At 43.0% G+C, this 22,075-nt stretch overlaps 1 protein-coding gene across 6 annotated transcripts in view; it reads left to right on the top strand.

Annotated features, from left to right (window-relative positions):
• Positions 1 to 22,075, top strand: part of ttll4 (tubulin tyrosine ligase-like family, member 4) — a 91,274-nt gene that overhangs the window by 5,525 nt on the left and 63,674 nt on the right. For all 6 annotated transcript variants that reach the window (XM_060074672.1, XM_060074670.1, XM_060074668.1 and 3 more), the window contains 3 exons: positions 14,331 to 14,652; positions 21,366 to 21,528; positions 21,675 to 21,754. In XM_060074672.1, coding sequence (XP_059930655.1) covers positions 14,331 to 14,652; positions 21,366 to 21,528; positions 21,675 to 21,754 — 565 coding nt within the window. The remainder of the gene's footprint in view (positions 1 to 14,330; positions 14,653 to 21,365; positions 21,529 to 21,674; positions 21,755 to 22,075) is intronic.

Raw genomic sequence — 22,075 nt, 5'->3', positions numbered from 1 at the left:
ACATCTTCATTGTAAAGAATAATACCTCGAGGCTACTGTCCTCACTTCGCCCGGAAGTGACGATTCTGTCGACCAATCAACGGAAGGGGTGTGTAGCTCGAATTTTCCGGCACCCTTTCAGGAGTCTCAGTACCCCAACGGATGAGTACTGAAGACGAGGGAAAAACGACTACGGCTCAGTCCGAGTCACGCCCACTTTTGGCAGTGGAAACGCAATCCGTACCGCACCTTTGTGAACCGTACCGCACCCTGCAGTGGAAACGCGCCATAATACTCCACAGGCCCCTGCCACTATGTCCCAATGCCAGGAAGAGACCCCCCATTTAGTACTGCCTAGGGTCACAAAGCCCCAGGGAACTGAGAAAATCAGGTGTAGTGGTCACCTGACTGGGCCCTGGGTCTTTTGTCCTAGTTAGAATAATGTTCTGTCTCTTTATATACTTATCGTACTCATTTAGCAACCTCATATCAGTCCCTCCAGAAAAATGCAGCGTTTGTTTGTGATTCATGCGGCCAAAAATCCTTGATTATGCGGCACGTTTTCTTAAAAAATGCGATGAAATATTCAGCATATTTATGCAATTTTATGCGATGAAATTGCGGGAACTCACTCACTACCTTAATGTAAAGAGTCATTTCTTATTACTTTCTATGATAAACAAGCATACTACATCACAGAAAGTGCTGGGAATATTTTCCGCCTGACTTCCGTTGACTTCCGCCTGTGGTCCAACATGCTTTGCAAACTGCTTTGCACGGTCTTTTGCACTTATCTTTGTTGGCAAATGAGACCGCTTCATCTTGCCTTCGTCGCGGGGTTTGCGATGATGTTCACGTTGCGTAATTACGTCACTCCATAACGTTCCCATGGCAACAGGGGGAAATCGCTGCTTTTTTCGTGGAAATTGGCCATTTATGCGGTAAAAGTGTGGCATATTTGAAAAAATGCCGCCCCCTGCATGAATATGCAGACTTAGGCTGATTATGCGTTGAATTATGCGATCGCATAATCGCGTTTTTCTGGAGGGACTGTCATATATATCCTAACCCCATGCTGAGGCTGGAAGTTTATGTAGTCTACTTTGTGCCACTCAATGTACCATTATACACCATGCTAAATACCTACATTAATTTATAGACTACCATAGTATACCTACACAATAAGTTTTTGGTCTGTCCCCGCCTTGATTTCTCTCCTTGTTGGTCTCCTTGTTGGTCTGTCCTCTCCTTGTGTCCTCTCGTTGTTGGTCTGTCCTCTCCTTTGGTCCTCTCCTGGTTGGTCTGTCCTCTCCTTGTTGGTCTGTCCTCTCCTTGTGTGCCAAAATAAGACGATGACAAATACATAGGCGTCGGGGACGCTGGGGACGCGTCCCCACCAGATTTCGTCAAGATTAATTTTGTACCCACCACCTGTAAAAAATAATAACCTACCGGGTAGTTTAATTATTATGGATTATTACACGGGTCTTCTCAATGCCGTGGAATTCTCAGTTTACTTGTATGGGCTCTTCACAACTTCCGGCGGTGTGTTATATTTGATAATTCACCGTTGCTAAGTATAATTGACTGCTGTCAAGGAAAACAAAGAACTTTTTGCCTCTAATGACGTCTTTGGTATCACTCCTCAAGTAGTCCGGTAAATTTTCAACCCCAGCGTCTTCAGTTGCTAGGCGACGTCAACGTCTTTGGCAGACTATTTCTCTTCTGATCAACACTATGAATGCTGGTAACAAATAAATTGTAAAAAGACACACCATGTGAAGTTATTTTTTTTTTTTTTCAAGTGGTCGGCTGTTTTAACTTGTAATTGATAGTCGGTGGAGTCAGTCTCTTGACACAAAGTGACTTTTGGTCATTCTTGCTTCACTTGAATTCTGGAATAATTGTGGGGGGGGGGAGTGCATGAGTTTTGGTTAGAATGCCTGATGTAGGCTAGATTGGATGAAATGCGTGTTGTGAATTGAGAACAGCCAGCCCATGATGTGATACAGCGTTCTGTGCAACAAATATTTTTTTCTTTTTCAATCTTGACGAGTGTGTAGCCACACGTTCGGCCCTTCTGAACTTAAACGTGCAGTTAATTTCCATTCCTAGCCCTTCTTGTTTATGTTGTTAGCTTAGCCATGTCATGTCACGTTGTCAACATTGGATACATGGAGCAGAACTGGGTCATATGTCCGATGCTTTTTTGGAAACGTTTTCTTCATAAAACGTGCCAGACAGATTTTGTATACATTTTATTCCTTAGTAATTAGCTACATGGGTATGCCGTCTTTCAGAACCTTTCATTACCGGCACTAAAGAGAGAAAAAAGAGTGCTTCCTCATTGTAGCCAGCACTTCTGAAAATGCACTTCCGAATGCGTCTCTGTCCCCAAATAAGAAAATGATACAAAGACAAAGTCAAAATGACAGAAATGGTGAAAACAATTGGGGGAGGGGGGAGGGTTTGGGAGGGGCGGGGGTTTAGGGTGTGATGGAGGCCAAAGCTCTTGGGAAAAAGCTGTGTGTCCAGGGTGTGTTTCAGGCATGCAAATGACGGGCGATCGGTGCGCGAGTAATCTAATTGAGTACTCTTCCAATCCTTATAACACCGTTACCGTTACTTCCAAAAAAGTCGGCGCGTTACTACAATTGAAGCTGTTTTTTCATCAGACCAACTAGATTTCGCTCTCTCTCTTTACTGTTCATCCTTGGTTAGTCGGCACGAGACAATCGCATTAGTGATAACAATTGGCTGAGGTAGAGTATTATGTCACGGTGAGCCAATCAGAGGTAGAGTTGGGCGGGTGTTTACACAAAGTCGAAACTTAAGCACGGACACACAACGACACAAGTGAGTCAACAAGAAACAGGAATGGCGAGCCCAAGTAATCCAAAAACAGCCTTCTTTAAATGGAAGTGGATTGAATTACTTTTCCCTCAAAGCAATTAAATGAAAGGGTGAAATCGTGAAATGCACATTATGCGCTGGACAAAGTGCCTCTCCACGTCGGTGTCAAGTAATTCAAACATCTTTCAACATTGCATGCTTCCGTGCATGAACATTGACATGTATTTTGAGTTCCATTAAAGAGGGGTGGAGTGGGGGTCCAAATTATTTGATCATTTGATCACAATGTACTTGAAGTAACACAATAGTCACTTTCCACAGTAACTAGTTAAGTCTGGTTTATACTACTCCGTAAAGTGCTGTAGCCTACGTAGACACGGAGAGCCCTCTCCGTCATCTGAGACCCTCTCCGTAGATCTCTCCGTAGATCTACGTGTGTATCCCATATTTTTTAACTATCCCTCGACGCAACGAAGACGGCGGAGACGGAAAGGGCTGTGATTGGTCCAACACATTTTTTTTTTCCCAAATCACTTTTTCCGGTTGCGTATAGACCTCTGAAGAATGAGTCCCGCCTCCGAGGCTCTTGGTTCCATCGATCAAATGTCTATGGGAAATACCATGGGGTTTTTGAATGATCGTACATAACAAACTCTGTAGGTGGTGAAGAAGTAAAAGCTGCTCACGTTTTGCACCACACACTTTTTCCATCTAGATTCCACTTGGGTTTTGGATTGTTGGTGCCGTTAAAGTAGTAAACAATTATAAATGCTCCTCTAACAGCACCGACAATTTACGAATCCTACTATGGTCACGCGAAGACCCACCATACTCTGTCTGTGATTGGCCGGGATACATGCAACTCAACTGGACGCTTTAGACCTCTACGGTACCCTCGCTGTGAGCATTCGAGAGCGTCACAAAATAAACCTAACCCCTCACCCCTAACTAGGGTTGAGCACCGAAACTCGGTTCCAGTAGGGAACCGGTTCCGACGTAAACGGTTGTAACGAGATCGAATAAGAACGCACATTTCGGTTCCTCATAACGGTGCCTGGCGTTTTTTAACGCCCCCTGCCCCGCCCCCATGGTGTTGCGGCGTCAACTTGCGTTAGTGCTGGGCGCTATACCGGTTCACACTGAATAACGGTGTGTATTTTCGTTAGGATATGATTTTTTTATATACCGCCATACCGGTGTGTTTGATTACACAACGTTCGGAACGCAGCGCTGCGCGACACTGTTTCAGACGGGACCCTTTTCAATGTTGCGCTAAACACGCATGGTACGACTACGACTTTCTTTATAGGTCCATGACTGCGAGGCGTGGTATTTCAGGCCAACTGGTAAAAGAGTGTGTCACGGGTTTCAAACGTATAAACCATAAAGCCTATGGGCGCCTAGAGACTCGGGACGGACTTGTCAACGCGCTGCGGCATCGCTTACTTGATGTTGTTTTGATTGAAGATCGTCAGGTTGTAGTGGGTGAATGTGAATGAAAAGTGTGTGTGGGTGTGAATGTAATTTTAAAGTAACAAACAAACAAACTCAAAGCCGATGCATGCATCCAAAACTTTCTGTTCAAAACCAAATAAACAAATCAAAAACAGAGTCGTTATTCGCTTCAAATACTTTTTCTTTTCAAAACTTGGGAATTAATACAGCGCGGTACCGAGTGGTTGAAAACAATGTTGGCGTCTCCTCCTGTGGCTGCCTTGCGCACCCGAGTTATATTACTTAATATGACTTTGGCAGTAATGTTGCGCCATGATGCGTGCTTGCCTGGTTTCAGCGAGTAATTAATATTATTAGTAATTATTTTTTTTACAGATATTTATCAGTAATATAATAATTGTTGTTATAAATTAAATTACTTATATTAATTATTAGAAATAATTAATATAAGTAATTTAATGCCAACCGTAAATCTTGCATATCAAGTAGGCTAGCAAACATCGTTGCCATTCAACTCAGTGTCCGCTGACTTTCTGCTTAATGTGAAACCCATAACAAGTCGTGCATGTATGCAAGTGTGTGCGGTTTCGTTTTTTTAAGTGCCGGTTCGAGAACCGTTTTAGCACCGGAACCGTTTGAAAAGTACAGAGTAGGCACCGGTATAGGATAAAACCCAAACGATACCCAACCCTACCCCTAACCCTAACCATAGCATCTAATATCAAGCCAGTAAAAGTGCGGTAGTCGAATCCATAGAAGGTAGAATCAAAGATGGGGGTGATGTGTGTGACGGACCAATCAGTAATTGAGGCTGGCGTGTCTTTTCAGGTTATTGGCGTGGACATAGTAGGATTCGCAATTTCGCTTCCCGGTTTGACTTTAAACCTTATTTACTTTGTACCTTAAGGACCAATAAAACACCAAATAAGATTTGAAAAGCTTTTGAAGTTTATTTACAACACTATTGACATGGTTAGTAATCATTATGTAAGATCGATCAGGCGGCGAATTGCAATGCGTATCCAACATCCTGACGGAGAATTTCGATGGCTCGAGGGGTCTCTGTAGTAACGGAGTTGGAGTAGTATACTTTGGCCTACTTTTATAATTTATAACTGAGTAACTAGTTAGTTACTTTTTGGGAGAAGTAACTAATAACTAACTAATTGCTTTTTTTTTAAAGTAATTTGCCACACTGCTACTAACCATGTAAAAAGTGTTCTAATTAAAGTTTTAAACCTTTTTAAATCTTATCTCCGTCCATCTCTGTTCCATCGACGGATGGTTAAAAGATATTGGATGCGCACGTAGCGCTACGGAGAGGGCTCTCCGTGTCTACGTACAGCACTTTACAGAGTAATACAAATCTGCCTTCATGCTGACCAATTAAAGACCTTATCGCTGTCACGCTGATATGAGTTGTCTTTAGGGCTGCAACAACAAATCGATAAAAATCGATTACTAAATGCGTTGGCAACGAATTTGGTCGTCGATTCGTTGTGTCGCGCGATTAATAAGTTACTCATAGGCGCAGCACTGTTTACAGCCAGCTGCCGACAGGTTGGTTCATGGTTCATGCACGCCCACAGCGAGCTTTATGCTACGTTTACACGATGACGGTCTGAACAGAAGACGTTGCGTCTTCACTTTTTATTCCGCGTTTAGACGAGCGTTTTCGGGAGGAAATCTGCGTGCATACGGTGACGCAAAAGTGTGTGGAATTCGATTGGGTATGCATGCCAGGCTGCTAGGTGGTGCTGTGATAGACTATCACACAACACCGCCATGTCTGAGCGCATGCGTAGAATCTTCCTTCTCTTATCCGTGCCGCAAATAACAAAAAGATCCTTCTCTGTTCAGTAATACTATCGGTAAATATCCTGTACATTTCGTGGAAATACTCCTGTATGCTTGTTAGAGCTGCCAGAGCAGCTTGAAGGTCCGACGCATGGAAATAATCTGACATGTTTGTTTATTTCCTTGTACTGGCACATGTATGTGACGTAAACGCGTACGCGACGTGAGCAGATCTGAGCAGTGTTTTGCGTCTTGGCAGTTTAGACGGAAACGCTACGGCGATGGGTTTTCAACTTTTCCACTCTGCAGGGTGGTTTCAGATTTATGCGTTTTCATGCCCCAAAAACGCCGTCACCGTCTAAACGAAAGGCACTTCCGATGAAATATTTTGTCGTTTTCACCCGCAAGCGTCCTCGTGTAAACGGGGCCTTAGTGTGATCGACAACAGCTTGTATTTTGGTCATATCTTAAAACTGGACTGTAGGCCTACATAAAAGTGTTGTACCTTCACTGTCTTTGGGTTAAAAAAACTCCTTCAACTCAGTATCCGTCTAGTCCAACCGAAAACTCTGTCAGCTGCTGCTGCTGCAGACGTTGTGCCGACGGGCTCGGAGTCGGCACCGCGTGCATCAACAGTCATTCAAAGCAGCGGTAGTAATCACACAACCGGACGGTGTAGAAAGTCCCGTCAGTTAAAAATAGTAATGCCGTTTTTAAATCCATGTTAAAATCGGCAGGATATAGAGCTAGTTAGCTTAAAAAAAAAAAACGGACCAATTGTCACAAACAGTGTCAAATGTGATGTGTTCAGGTCGGCTCAGTAATATGATTGATGCGTTCAAATGCAACAGAAAAAAAAATAATAATAATTGAGATTTTGGTGAAAACTTGTTTTCCCAGTAATATAAAATAGATAGTAACGATAGAATTATGACCTGTTTAATGTCCTATCTTGAACTATCATCATCTTATCAGCAATTAAAGCAATATAACAAGTTCTATTTCAAGGAGTCTCAAATGGTATCAATAGGTTTGACCGGTTAACCATGGACATCCCTTATATACATATAAAAGTATATCATACATTGTATGTTTTTTTTTGTGTTATCCCAGTTATGTTTTTTTTAATTTTTTATTATTTAATATTACTTTTAATAGTTCCGGGACGTTGGAGCAATAACCTGGTGTTTTTACACTTCAGTCTGCACTGTGAATTTGAAGTAATGTTCAGTTTTTGAATAAAGATGCGGCAATTCCAAATGTTTCTTTTTTTTATCAGATTCATGGATTAATCGAAAAAATAATCGACAGATTAACTGATTATTAAAATAATCGTTAGTTGCAGCCCTAGTTGTCTTAGAATGCTTTTTTTCGTGAGGACCTTTCCATCACTGCCCGTGACCTGCTATGCGTGGTAATTTCTTCTACTAAATATCATTTCCTATTTATTGAAGCATATAGCACAGGCCTTCTCATGTTAATAGGATATTACTCCATAAAAAATTTTTAAACACACTTTTTTTGTCATACATGTGTTTGCATCCCTGGTGTTTTATCTGTGGATATTGACCTTGCCTTCCTTTTCAGGCGGTCACCACACACGGAGTCCAGGTCTTGGAGCTCAGCTCCTCAGAGCTTTTTTAGGGATGCATCGATTCTGAAATTCTGGGTGGATACCGATACGATGTTTAAAATAACAATTTGGCCGATAGCCGATGCCGATACCGATGTTTTTTTTTTATTTATTCCCCCTTTTGTGCCAGGGAAACTAACCCTAACCCCCCACGCACGCACGCAGACACGCACCTCTTATACACACACACATGATGACACAGGGAGAGGCTTTTATGATTTGTATGAAATCAATCTGTTTATTTCAACAACTGCGCCATCAACATTCAACATCAAAATGATTTCAACGTGGGCTTAGGCAGATAGGCCTACATGCGCCGAAAGCAGTTTGGGCCTAAAAAAATAATGACGTTTGGTTCCTGTTGATTGTCAGTTGAGGTCATTTTATTTTTTTATTTTATTTTTTCCAGAGGCAGCGAAAGATAGGTAGGTTGTTTTAATTTAAAAGCGAGAAAATTCGCTCATCCTTGTATAGAATGAAGAGATGCTGTACCAAAACGTAATTATAGTTTGCATCAAAAAAATAAACTTTTTTTTAAAGCTCATGAAATAATTTGGGTCGCACATAAATTGACAGGGTCGGTCGGAAACCGGAACCAACCAATTTTTTTTTTTAGGCCTTGCTATTTATTTGACTGAACACAGCCTGCATGACGGTGAACTAGACACGTCTTTAGCATATGGAAACTGGCCAAAAAAAAAAATAGTGTCTTTTTACAATTTATTTGTTACCAGCATTCGAAGTGTTGATCAGCTGAAAAATAGTCTGCCAAAGACGTTGACATCGCTTAGCAACCGAGGACGCTTGCGGCATGATACAACAGAAAAAAAAAAGCCGCCCCCACGCACGTGTGGTTTGTTTACAAATAAAAGCGAAATAAAAATTCGGCCGTGTGGGAGTATTTCACTATCTCGGAGAAAGATCAGCGATATGCAGTTTCTAAGACATGTTCCAGTGACATTTCAAGAGGGGGCGGAGGAAGCATTAAACATGTAAACATCGGCCACTGCCATCGCTGAATGTCCTCTTATTTTCCAATAGGCCGATGGCAGTCAACAACGCGAATATCGGCCGTTACCGATGTTCGTCCGATACATCGGTGCATCCTTAATCTTTTTTGATGACCTAACCACCCTGGCCAAGTCTCTCATGCTGTCTGCTTTGTAGCCTGCATACCACACACTGCAGCCCTGGCAGAGGATGCTCTCAATTGTGCTCCTTTTAAAGTTTATGAGCAGATGTGTGTATAAACCAGCCTGTTTGAGCTTCCGTAGTAAGAAGAGCCTCTTCTTGGCCCCCTTTACAAGATTGGAGATGTTAGTAGCCCATTTTAGGTCCTTGGTGATGTGTGTCCCTAGGAATTTAACAGTCCACCCTCTCCACTTCTTCCCCATTGATGGTAAGTGGGGTCTGCGTGATCCTCTTGGACCTCCTAAGTCCACAATGATCTTGTTTGTTTTGGTGGTTTTCATTACAGAAAAAATACTAACTTATCCTAACTTAAGTTAGGGACTCAAAGATAGGAGAAATCCCAACTTCCTATTACAGAAGCAGTCCCTAACCTGTTGGCCGTTTCATATCTTATCTTTGGCCTCCTATCTTTTCTTAATTTAGGTAATCCTAACTGTTCTGTCAATCAGATGTTTCGTTTGGCAATCGTCAGGTTATGTCTGCTTCTGCATTCAGAATGTGCATGAGATTGATAGTACGAGTTAATTTTTACATTAACAGAGATCTTTGTTAATAACGGCAAGCTAGTAGCAGTACTACGGTCATGGCTGGTATTGGTACTGAGAACAAGAAAAGACAGGGGATAATAAACAGGGGATAATAAACAAAGACATTATCCGCGATTCCGCAAGGTATTTCTGGACAACGGCGAAAGCTTAGTTTTTTGATGGAAATGTCACACAAAAGTTGGCCGTCCTTCTTGGACGTTCTACAGGGTTGATCTTTGCTCATTGTGCGCGTTCTTTTTGGATTTATTAGGAGGCTACACTATGTCGGGCTGCTATGAAGTCACAATGCTAACGTAGCTGCCGCGGCTATCGTGATCCGGTTTAACCTTTAATAGGTCCATGGGTTTAACCCCCCCCCCCCCCCCCCCCCACCATAAGGGTACTGTGGGCAGTGGAAACGCGAGCCGTAACTGAGCTGCGCCGACCCACACCTTCACTACTCCACCAAGCCACACCGAACCAACCCGCACCCTCCGGTGGAAATGGTCAAATTCTGTGTACTTTGCAGTTTCATAGGGCCTAAAAAAAAAAAAAGTTTGGTTCCTGTTGGTTGTCAGTTGAGGTCATGGGTAGGTAGGGAATTTATTTTATTTTTTCCAGCGGCAGCGAATGATAGGTAGGTTGTTTTCATTTAAAAACGAGAAAATTCGCTCATCCTTGTACAGAATGAAGAGGTGCTGTACCAAAACGTGATTATAGTTTGCATAAAAAAAAAAAAAAATATATATATATATTTTTTTTTTTAAAGCTCATAAAATAATTTGGGTCGCACATAAATTGACAGGGTCGGTCGGAAACCGGAACCAAACCACATTTTTTTTTAGGCCTAAATAAGACATGCTGAATTTCAGTTTTATAACTGATTGTCTTATTTTGTTTACAAGTTACGGATGGAGTCTGGAGGTAATGTGGGGTACTTATTGTTTACTGTTAAATCTTAGATTACACAGTTCAGGCTGTTGCTGCTAGCTCAGGGGAGAGACTGTATGACACTAGTGCCACGTTTCCACTGCAGGGTGCGGTACGGTTCGGTTCGCAAAGGTGCGGTACGGTTTGCGTTTCCACCGCCAAAAATGGGCGTGACCCGGACTGTACTCATTTTGCCCTCGTCTTCAGTACTCCTCCGTTGGGGTACTGAGACGCCTGAAAGGGTCCTGGAAAATTCGAGCTACACACCCCCTCCGTTGATTGGTCGACAGAATGGTCACTTCTGGGCGACGTGTGGATAAAAACAAACAAACAGTAGCCTCCAGTAGCTTGCATTCGGAAGTTGATTAACTGCCACAGGCCTTGACATTAACGGTTGCCCGCTTGCCCGGGGCAACTAAAAGTAATATTTGGGCAAGTTGAGATTGAATTCTGGTTGCCCGAAGGGGCAAGTGAATTTTGGGTGGATGTTAATATAAAGGCTATTTATTCAAGTATTTTTATAAACTGCAGAACAACCTTTTGTTCCGCAAAATAACACAAAATAGAACTATTTGCAATTGATCAGCGCGCTGTCTTCTCCTCTCGGAAAGCGAGTTAACAGACACGCATTGCTTCAGCGCGAATATAGCCCCGCCTTCTGTCACTTACTCGCAGTGCGGTCTCTGGCAGTGATTCAAAAGTGTTAGCTAAAGGTTAGCCAACACAGCTAGCATCTCAAGTGCAGCGCCTCCGCGAACGGTTTAGGTAGAAGGAAAATAGAGTAGTGATGGTGGAGTGCGGTTTGGAAGTACTTTGGATTTATGCAAATTACCAAGGAAAGTCATATGCAAGAACACGGTTTTGTGTTTCATAACTGCACATGCACAGCAATAGCGATCTTTTTCACGAAATTGAACCCTCACAAACTATATATTACATGAAACCTGAGCCTCCACTTACTCCAACAGTCCAAACCATATCATTCTGTGACTAAAACTCGCAAATAAGAACTTAAGACGAAACGTCCCCTTTTCTTTTAAAAACCAAATATGAAGTTTTACCTTTGTGATTTTTGTCCACAAATTTGATTCTGATCGAAAACCATCATTAACAGATAATCCAGTGTCTGGGACAAATTTTGCAACTAAACATGGTGTTTTCAATCAATGAATAAGAGAAGGTTTCTTAGGAAATAGGTAAATTGCCTTCAATCAGAAAACATATTCTTCAGCGCACTCTAGTGGCCATATGTGTATTTGCGAGTGTTTGGCTTGGTGCATTCGATTATATTTGCCCTGAACTTTAAATAGAGGTGTCAAGTGTCAAAATTGTAAGATATCTAACTTTATTTGTGTCTAATAGTAAGACAGCGCTCCCAACTGATAACGACCAAATGATAATTATTTCAGGTGGAAATGTTATCTTCCACTTATGCTGTGTTCCATGGCTTTATTCACTTTAACCAAGTATTATCCCCATTGAATATTTCACTTGCACAACAATCTTTCATTTGGCACAAAGATGACATTATCGCCCTTTCAGTTGTGGCGATATACTCTATTTACTTTGGGTATGTTCTTTACTGAAAAAAGTAAAAAAAATGGTATAGAATATATATATATATTTTTTATTATTCTTTTTTTTTCCAGGTATAGTGTCGAAGTTAGAAAATCCAGTATCGTGACTGACAACACTACTAGAAACGCGATTGTGATTATTCAGTTAGAGCTACAAGAAACGTGAAAGTTAAAAAAGACATAACTTTGCTAATACCTCTGACATTTAGTTAAGTTCATTTGCATAAAATCATGCAGATCTACATATAACTTGGCGATAGCTTTAATAGGTTGCAACGGTGGACTGAAATCACTTCATGGCACGATGTGGCCGTTCGATAAATAAGTAAACAAAGAGAAGTTTGTTATTTTTTAAACAACATGTGTGGAAGCTAACATTCAGCTTCAGTCTGAGCTAGGATGAGTTTTCTGAGCCCCCAAAAACCAGGCCGGGTGCCTGTCAAAAAGAGGCCCGTTCACGATTCTGATTCTAATTTGGGCAAGTGAACATCACATTCGGGCAAGTTGAACCTGACTTGCCCGATGGGTAAGTGCTTTTGAAACCTTAGTGTAATCCCCTGTGCCATATGAAAAGCATAAAGGCCAGGAACTGTTGCTGGACGACTTCTATGGTAGCTCTTGGTTTAATGTGTCGCATTCAACTTTTCCATTGTTTTTATTGAGCAGGCTACACTGTGTCGCGCTGCTATGATGTCACGATGTTTACGTAGCTGCCGCGGTGATCGACATCCGGCCTACCATAAAGGGTACTGTCGGCGGTGGAAACGCGACCTCGGAACTGAGCTGGGCTATACCGGACTGAGGCAAACCGAACCGTACCGCACCCTGCAGTGGAAACGCGGCATAGGTGGTACAACCTGAGACAATAAAAAAAGAATTGCTTTCTGCATTTTTGTTTTTTCTTTTCCCTGCATTGTACAGAACTCGTACCGAACCGTGATGTCTGAACCGAGGTATGACGCAAACTGACTTCAGTGTACCGTAACACCCCTAGTGTATGGCCACCTAACTTAGGGATCCTAACTTAAGAAATTCCTAACTTAGGATAGTTCTGTAATGGCTAAATTGGTACGATAATATACGATTTATTCCTAAATTAAGTAAGGAAACCTCCTTCTGTAATACCAAACCCCCTAAATGCCTTTCTATCTCAAGATAGGATAGGATTTCAGAGTTAGGAAGTTTCTGTAATGAGGCCCCAGGTTGTTATCCAAACACGACTCTGCCATGTATTGGACCCCCTGCCTATAATGGCACTCATTGTCATTAATGAGCCCCACCACAGTGGTGTCATCAGCAAATTTGATTATGGTGTTTGATGAATGGATGGGTACGCAGTCATGGGTGAGGAGGGTGTAGAGGGCTGGGCTGAGAACACCCCTGGGGCGCACCAGTGTTCAAGGTAATAGTTGAGGATGTCAGATCCCCTACTCTGACATTCTGCGGTCTGTTTGAAAGAAAGTCCAGCATCCATGAGCAGGGTGAGGTGGGGAGACCAAGATGAATGAGTTTGAGGACCAGTTAATGCGGGACTATGGTGTTAAAGGCAGAGCTGAAGTCCACAAAGGGCAACCTTACATATGTGTTCGGGTACTCAAGGTGGGACATGGCTGTGTGAAATGCGATGGAGACGGCGTCCTCTGTGAATCTATTTGCTTTATAGGCATACTGGTGACTGAGTGACGAGAGGTGGGGCTATGTTCGAGCTGCAGCGATGCGTGTCTGCATGTTATCTCGCTGTCCGAGAGAAGCAAAGAGTGTGCTGATCAATTGCAAATATATCTGTTTTGTGTGATTTGGCGGAAAAAAAGGTTGCTCTGCAGTTTTTAAAAACACTTTGATTCCTCTCCTTGTTGGTCTCTCCTGATGTCTCTCCTGACTCCTTGTAAGTCTCTCCTATCCTTGTTGATCTGTCCTCTCCTTGCGTCCTCTCCATGTCGGTCTGTGCTCTCCTTGTGTCCTACCCTTGTTGGTTTCTCCTCCCCATGTTGGTCTGTACTCTCCTTGTTGATCTCTCCTCTCCTTGTGTCCTCTCCTTGTTGGTATGTCCTCTCCTTTTTTCCTCTCCTTGTTGGTCTCTCCTCTAGTTGTGTCCTCTCCTTGTTGGTCTGTCATCTCCTTGTTTCCTCTCCTTGTGTCCTCTCCTTGTTGGTCTGTCCTCTCCTTGTTCCCTCCCCTTGTTGGTTTGCCTTCTCCTTGATTCCTCTCCTTGTGTCCTCTCCTAGTTGGTCTGTCCTCTCCTTGTTCCCTCCCCTTGTTGGTCTGCCTTCTCCTTGATTCCTCTCTTTGTGTCCGCTCCTTGTTGGTCTGTCCTCTTCTTGTTTCCTCTCCTTGTTGCTCTGTCCTTTCTTGTGGATGACCTTGTGTGTTCTCACCTGTCACCACCAGAGGGCCCTCTCCCCAGAGGAGGACATGGAGACCAGCAGTGCCTTCCACCCCGACAACCAAAAGCACACGGCAACAACAAAAAGGCCCACCAAGCAGTCAACAGCGCATAATGGATATGCACCAGCAGAGTACCAGAGTCACCAAGTACCTTCTGCTACCCAATGTAGCGCTCCAAAAACTGAAGCAGCTACCTGCCACTCCCTGCCAAAGCCCTGGCCCTCGGCCTCCGGGGAAGGCTGCTCCCTCCAGTCTGGGTGGGGGAGCACTATATTGTCTTCTGAGTCCTCTGCCTACTCCACAGCCAACGAGGTCAAGACAAAAGGTAAGGAACACTACCCAACAAGCCGTGACACCTTTCTGCTGTTTTTGAAGGGTTAGTTCAGGATTTGGGCTGTTTTGCCTGTCTTGATCCTTCCAAGCAGTGTGCAAATTACCCGTCAATATTCGGGGTGTTCTCCATCCCCCGATTGTTGCGCAATACCGATGTTAATTTTCTCAATATGTAGTAGGCCTATAGCATTGGACCACTACCAACCACAAGGCCTACATAACCATGCAGTATGCCAAAGCCAGAAAGGACACGCGCACACACTCATCGTATGCACAACAATCAGTTCTATCATCACAATTCAGTCACTGCAAAAAAAAATAGCCTCTTACCATAAGTTAAATATACCCAAAGTGTGTACGTGATACACTCTGGTTTCGCTTTCGCTTGCTAGACGTTTTTAGTATGACTTCTCAACATTACGTCTTCTGTTTGGGGCATATGGCTAATTTTCATACGTGCACAGTAGGTGTGTAATGGTACACGTATTTGTACCAATCCGTCACGGTACAGGCTAGACCCCGAAGCCGCCGCCAGCCAATAATTGTAAAAGCCAAAATAAGCCGCCATCTGATAAACTTTGGCTGAGCCAGCTAGAATTATTTGCATCAAGCAATAATTCTATCGCATAGTAGGGCTTTGACTCCGAATGTGAATGAAGTATTGATTAGACAGCGATTTATTAGAAACCTAATAAACCGTTGGATCACGTAAGACCGGTAACCATAGCAACGCCAGTAAATAAACCTTGCGAAGCCCAATCCAGGTCTTACTGAAGGCATTTAATGGTCAAAATATTATTAATACATTTTTGAATATATTTGAATATTAATATTAATAAACAAACAAACTTTGAATATGATTTTTGGGCAAAAGTCCTAGCCCTATCACATAGAGACATACACACGAAAAATTCAGACATTTGTAGCCATGGAATTTTGGCGGCTGCAGCAGCCATTTAGGTTTTGGCTGAGCCGGCTAGCCAGCCAATAACTTCATCAGCCAGCCATTATTCTCAAAACAAATGGCTTCGGGGACCAGTACAGGCACTTCGGTGTGGTTACAGAGGTGTACCGCGGTTCGTAAATGTGGCGTACATAGCGTTAATATGGCGAATGTAAAGGCTTGTTTTGCGATGTGGAATTTAAAACTTGAAGTCGGAGATCCACCCGGACCGTTTAGCCAAAGTATACTTCTCCGACTCCGTAATCCGCTCAGCAGCTCTCCGTCGGGATGTCAGATACGCAATGCAATTCGCTGCCCGATCCATTTTATATGTTGATCACAAACGATGTAAGCAGTGTTGTAAATAAACTTCCAAAGCTTTTCTAATCGTATTTGGTGTTTTATTGGTCCTTGAGGAGAGGGTTTCCGACAGGCTCTCCGGCTTTGGAGAGGGCTCTCCATAGCCCTCTCCATAGCACTTTAACATGCACATTTGAAAAGGCACCATCCGGGTATTTCTATCACGGTTAGTGTGAAAAAAAAAAAAACGAGCTTTGCAAACCCAGCTATAACACTATTTCAACAACCCCTGTTTGGGAATTCAGAAATGCAAATGCCATAACCAAGTTTATTGGTGTTTTCATTGCTGCTTATCTACGGGTTGAGAAACAAGCAGGTTTTTTTTTTATTTCCCCCTTAACTATTAACCGTACCGTACCGTGACTTCAAAACCGTGGTACGTACCGAACCGTGACTTTTGTGTATCGTGACACCCCTAGTGCATAGAACTGGATGGCTCCGCTTGGCAAAAAATAAAACATATTCGTTTATAGATGTTTTTAATTCTGAATACTGGACGTAGCGAGCTTAAAAACATTTAAGTGACCATAAGTGACAATAAAATATTTAGGTATTTTTTGATAACACGTAAAAGAAACATAGTCTGATACCGCTAATTCAAACGTTAGTGCATAACTCAACATTGTTCAATTACGTATAACGCGTAAAGCTCACTTTTTCAGTTCATTCCCCGTCCACGAATCCCTCGAATTCTTCTTCTTCAGTGTCCGAATTGAACAGTTGGGCGAGTACGGCATCCAACATGCCCGGCTCCCTCTCGTCATTATCCGAGTCAGTGTCGCTGCTGTTGCCTGGCAGTTCAGTGATTATTCCTGCCTTCGTGAAAGCTTGGACCACAGTTGAGACTGTTATATGAGCCCAGGCATCCACGATCCATTGGCAGATAGTGGCGTAAGTCGCCCGGCGCTCTCTCCCCGTCTTGGTGAACGTGTGTTCGCCTTCTAAGGCCCCGTCCACACAAAGCCGATTTTTTTGGTGAAACCGCATAAGTCTTGTCCGTTCGGCCGACCGTCCAGACGGAGCCGGCGAATGCCGTTGCCATTGCCATCGCCGTTGCCATCGTTGCCATGGACATGCCATCAGCGATGGCTGTCAGGCATCGCCGATGGACGATGGCATCGCCGATGGACCAACCCTATAATAATCAGTGATGTTGATAGGTTTTCAATGTAGTGAGTCCCCGGGTCCCACAGGTGGCGAGTTGGGTGGGTCCCTGAGAAATTCAATGGGTCCCGACTCCCCAGTTTAAAAAATGTGTTTCTTTTTTATTATTATTCTATTTCTTAAATTAAATTAATAGTGTTAAACTCCTTGATGGTGGTATGATATGGTTAGAGCTGGAGTACTCAACCGTTCATGTTTAACACTAGAAACGCCGGGCCATTTTTACTTACTCCTAGCGCCGCAAGAGGGGTCAAATGACCCCTAAGTCATTTTAATGAGAGGCTGTGCATTTGCACATAATGATCACTAGGTGGCGCCAATGAGCTATTACCTCGCGAGCGCCACATTTGTGTGTGTGTGTGTGTGTGTGTCACAAGGGTCACAAGCCTAGTCCTCACGATTTTGTCATAAACAGGGATTAAAGTGAAAAAAAATCTTCTGACTGAAATTTTATTCGCGCTACAGCCAAGTCACGTGCAGTGTGTGAAACATGTTCCAGGTTAGGTTACTTGACACCTGCATATCACACAAAAACACGCACCTGGTTGTTGAATTTTTTTGCACCATGAACCGTAAGGCTTGCCATCGTTCCCCGTTTCCGTCAGCCATGCCCATCTCCATTTATTTTTTTGTGTTTTATCAATATCCGATACATCAGAGCCGTCAATCATTATAAGGGAGTTCATACAACACTAACACAACAAAGAGACGTAAGATGTGGCGCGAAAATGGTGTGTATATATATACATTTGTATATAATATATTTAATATATATTTAATATATAATCGGGATATACATTAAAATGCTTGTGTTTTCAGTCAATTTTAACGGTAGACCTTTTAAATACTCACTATATAATTTGACAATTTTACCGGCGTTGACGTATGACGACATAATACACGCGTGTATTATGTCCATGTTTGAAACTGCATACTACCGTACTGCCGACTACATACTGCGCAGTATGTAGGCCTACTGTATACTGCATACTGAATGTGGGATTCAGTATGCAGTATACAGCAGACCGACTGCACCGCAGTATACAGTATGCAAGTTTCCCAGAATGCATTTCGCGGCAGCGGTAGCGGTAAAGCTGCTAAAAGCTGTTTTAATTCTCGCTTCAGTGCTGTTAATACATCACTTTCTTAAGTTTTAATATTTTTTTATGCGAGAAAGTACCTATTTAGATCCTTAATATGCGATTAGTTTATCCAAATGACGCCTGTTTGTAAATTTGTCCCGACGTTATCGGAGATGTGAAAAAAAACTCGGATCTACATTGATCTCACAAGTGGCCTCTGTGAACTCCAAATGACGGAAATCCGTCGTAGCGACGGAGAACTTTAATCCATGCATAAATGTACATATATTCAATCAGAAGGATTGCAAAAAAATCCTGTTTGATTTGCTCATTCGACACAAATGAGCACAGCATCGAGCAGTGGAAACGTGGGTTTATTTACTATGAAGTTCGTATTTTTAATTGTTGAAATGAAATCAGCGGTGACGAGCTAGTTGTTTTGGTAGCGGCTAAATTAGCATGTCGCGATACTTTGTACAGGGGATCACGTCTGCGCCGAGTAGATGCGCAGAGGGTTGAAACAGCGCTTGTCCGATCTGCTCACAAGAAGGTTTCTTTGGCCAGTACTGTGATTAAACACGAGTTGTTTCATGTTCACAATGTATCGTTTTTCATGGGGAAAATGAGATGCGTCCCCGGGACGCATGGATAGTGAGTTTAGTGCGTCCTTTCAGATTTTAATGCGTCAGGGACGCAGGACGCGTACCTAGCAACATCACTGAATAATACTAACATTTACAATAGGTTTCCTACGGATTTCGTAGGACCCCTAAGAATAATGCATTTTACTTGCAGTGAGCAGATCATATGAAGTCCCATTGTTATGCTGAGTTATGATTATATTATTATGTATATTATTATATATTACTGTGGAAAGTAACTATTGCGTTACTTTCAAGTAAATTTTCAAATACTCATGTGTCAAATAATTTGGACACCATCTCCACCACTCTTTAATCTGAACTCAAAATACGTGTGCATGTTCGTGTGCATGCAACGTTGAAAGATGTTTGAATTACTTGACACCGCCGGGTTCCAGGCTGTGACCAAATTAGTGGTGTACGGTATAGAACGTTCACCGGTGTGAATTTGCACTACGGTATGGATTTTGACGTTACCGTGAGATCGGTGTGACCGGTAGACATTGTTGTGTATAACGCGTTATAAACTAAGTAACACGTTAATACAGTAACGTAACTACTTTTTCATTTAAAAAGTAAAGTGACGCGCAACTACTGAAAATATGGTAACGCAACGTAGTTCCTTTTTCAATTCGGCGCAACGTTACTTTACTAGGGACAGATTTGACAGCGATACTGCCTTCTCAGGCAGAACCAGCGTCTGTCTAGTACGTTGTGGAATGAGAGCTTGTGAAGGGACTATTGCGCAAGCACGCAGGCGCTTGCTGCCCACCTGCATGCTTGCTCAATAGTCCCTTAACATTGACTCGTTCTTCCGACCTGCGGTTAGTGTGTGCTAGTGCCAGTCAGAGTCCTGCACGGGTCTTATTTTGCAAACCCGCACCCGCCCGTACCCACAATACTTAAAGGTCCCTTGACATGCCACCAGGTGTGAGTTTGATTTGCCTTTCAAGCCGTTTTGAAAATTTGCCCCTTATGACATCACAAGTGGGCACAAGTATCCACCTAGATGTGTGCTGGAAATATCATTCTACCAGCCTACCCAGTGGACTGTAGCAAACGTTGCTCATCTATCCGTCACACATCTAGGTGGACACGCCCACTTATGATGTCATAAGGGGCCGATTTTCCAAAACAGCTTGTAACAGCTAATAACACTGGTCGCAAGTCATGGGACCTTTTTAAAACTGCATCTGACCCTTGTTCCTACAGTAGCGCAAATTATGTTCCGCACCCGACCCGCTATAAATTGAAACCGACGCTCGACCCGTACCCGAAGGAAAGTTAGACACATTAGATGGAATGCCGGGGAATAACACTATCTGGTGTTTGGCGTGGTGCTTTAGATTGCTGTGCAACAAAGCACACTGTTGACGGGTTTTAGTTGACGGGTTTTAGTTGACTCTTCTGCTCCTGATAAACATATCCAGAAAAGTCTCCCGCGCAATCACAAAACCCGCCATTGACCCGAGCTGTTAAGGCGTCCGACCCGAACCGCACCCATGTCCGACATAGTACATTATTTTTCACTCGTTTCATCCAATTTATGCAGGTCACCTTCATAATTTATTAGTAGTACAGTGAAAATTAGTAGAAATGTTGGCATGTTGATTTACGGTGTGAGCCCCCTAAAATTTCTGGTTGTGCCCCTCAAATTTCAGTTGGGGGCCACAGTGCTCCTAGTCTGGAGCCCTGCACTGACGTGGAGCAGCACTTTTGTCCAGGGTATAATATGTATTTCACGATTACACGCGTTCCAATAATTTCTTGGAGGGAAAAGTAATGGCTATACTTCCATTTAAAGAAGGCTATTTTAAATTATTTTGGATAAGCATTCCTGCTTCTCGTTGACTCACCTGTCGTTTTGTGTCCGACTGCGTGCTTTTGAACGTGTAAACAACACCTCTGATTGGCTTACCGTGAGATATTACTCAGATGTTACCTCAGCCAATCGTCATCATGAGAGAGAGAGATGTTATTTATAACACCGTTATTCCCATCCCTGAACAAGAGTGAAGCTCTTGCAAAACTGAACATTGGCATATTTTTTCTATAATTTTTCGGGAGTTACAGGGAGAGGCTCAAAGATCAACCAGTTGATTGCGATCGACGGGTTGGCGAAAACTGCTGTAGAGAGACAGGAAGTGATGTTACATCATCAGGATGGTGAAACAGCTGGTGTTTCTTCACCAGGGATGTCAATCACTCATGTCTAAACTAATGTGCCAGTCCTCCACTCACTGGCCAGCATTCCGTAAGCTGACCCTGTTAACTCATTACTTAGTAGCCGTTAAGAAGACTTAACAATTGAAGTAGTCCTGGAAAGTTATGGGACCACTCTGGCGTTCCCATCTGCTGGTTCACTGACACGGTGGACTGTTCATTTAGGGACCTCTCACCTAGTCTTTGGGCTAGTCTGGCTGACCCCAGATGGTACCAAGTCTTTAGCACCTCCAAAGACCTCACCTGCGTATTCAAGAGCTCCTCGCTTAAAGCTCACCTATTCTCTTGCTAGAACCTGCTTCCTGTCCTGCTGGAGCCGCCGTGGGGGCTGTGGCCAATCAGATCTCTGCCATCCATCTGACCAAGCTGACCATGCCCTCCTTATCTGCATCTTTCTCCCCACACCCCCCCCTCAAGGGGGAGGAGGAGTATGACGGAGGCGTGAAGCTCTCTGGGTGAGTCAACTCATTAATCTGATTTAGAACTGGTTTAGATTATGAACTTTACAATTGATCTACTAGGTTACCTTTTAAACTGGTTTAGTTGGTAACTTGAACATCTAGTTCAGTTGGAGACATGAAGTGTGTGTGTGTGTGTGTAGAAATGAGTGTTTTGCTAAGCAGATGGAAGGTGAAGAGGAAGAGTTTCCTGATGAGGTGGAGAAAGGATGCGATGATGACGGTAAACACACAGCATTCAACATACATGAATAAACTACAGTGTTGCATGTAGGGCAGGGGTCGGCAACTAAGTTTGGCCTCGGGCCATTTTTTGACGGTGGCTGGAAAAAGGCTAGTTCAAGAAATGTATTAAAGATGAACTGAACTGAAATAATCAACATCGATAACGTGTTAGTTATGACCATGATAAAAAAAATTACACTAAAGAAATTATTTAAAAAATCAATACATAGCTTTTTTTAGCACCAAAAGAAAATGAGTCTTTTAGTATTAGAGCGCCGATGACGTCACTGGCATGGTAGGACTAGGTCGTTGCTGCAGA

This window comes from Gadus macrocephalus, chromosome 16 (genome assembly GCF_031168955.1).
Source record: "Gadus macrocephalus chromosome 16, ASM3116895v1".
Classification (NCBI taxonomy): Eukaryota; Metazoa; Chordata; class Actinopteri; order Gadiformes; family Gadidae; genus Gadus; species Gadus macrocephalus.
The sequence above is the reverse complement of the archived record's forward strand: the minus strand, read 5'-3'. Positions and strand labels throughout refer to the sequence as shown.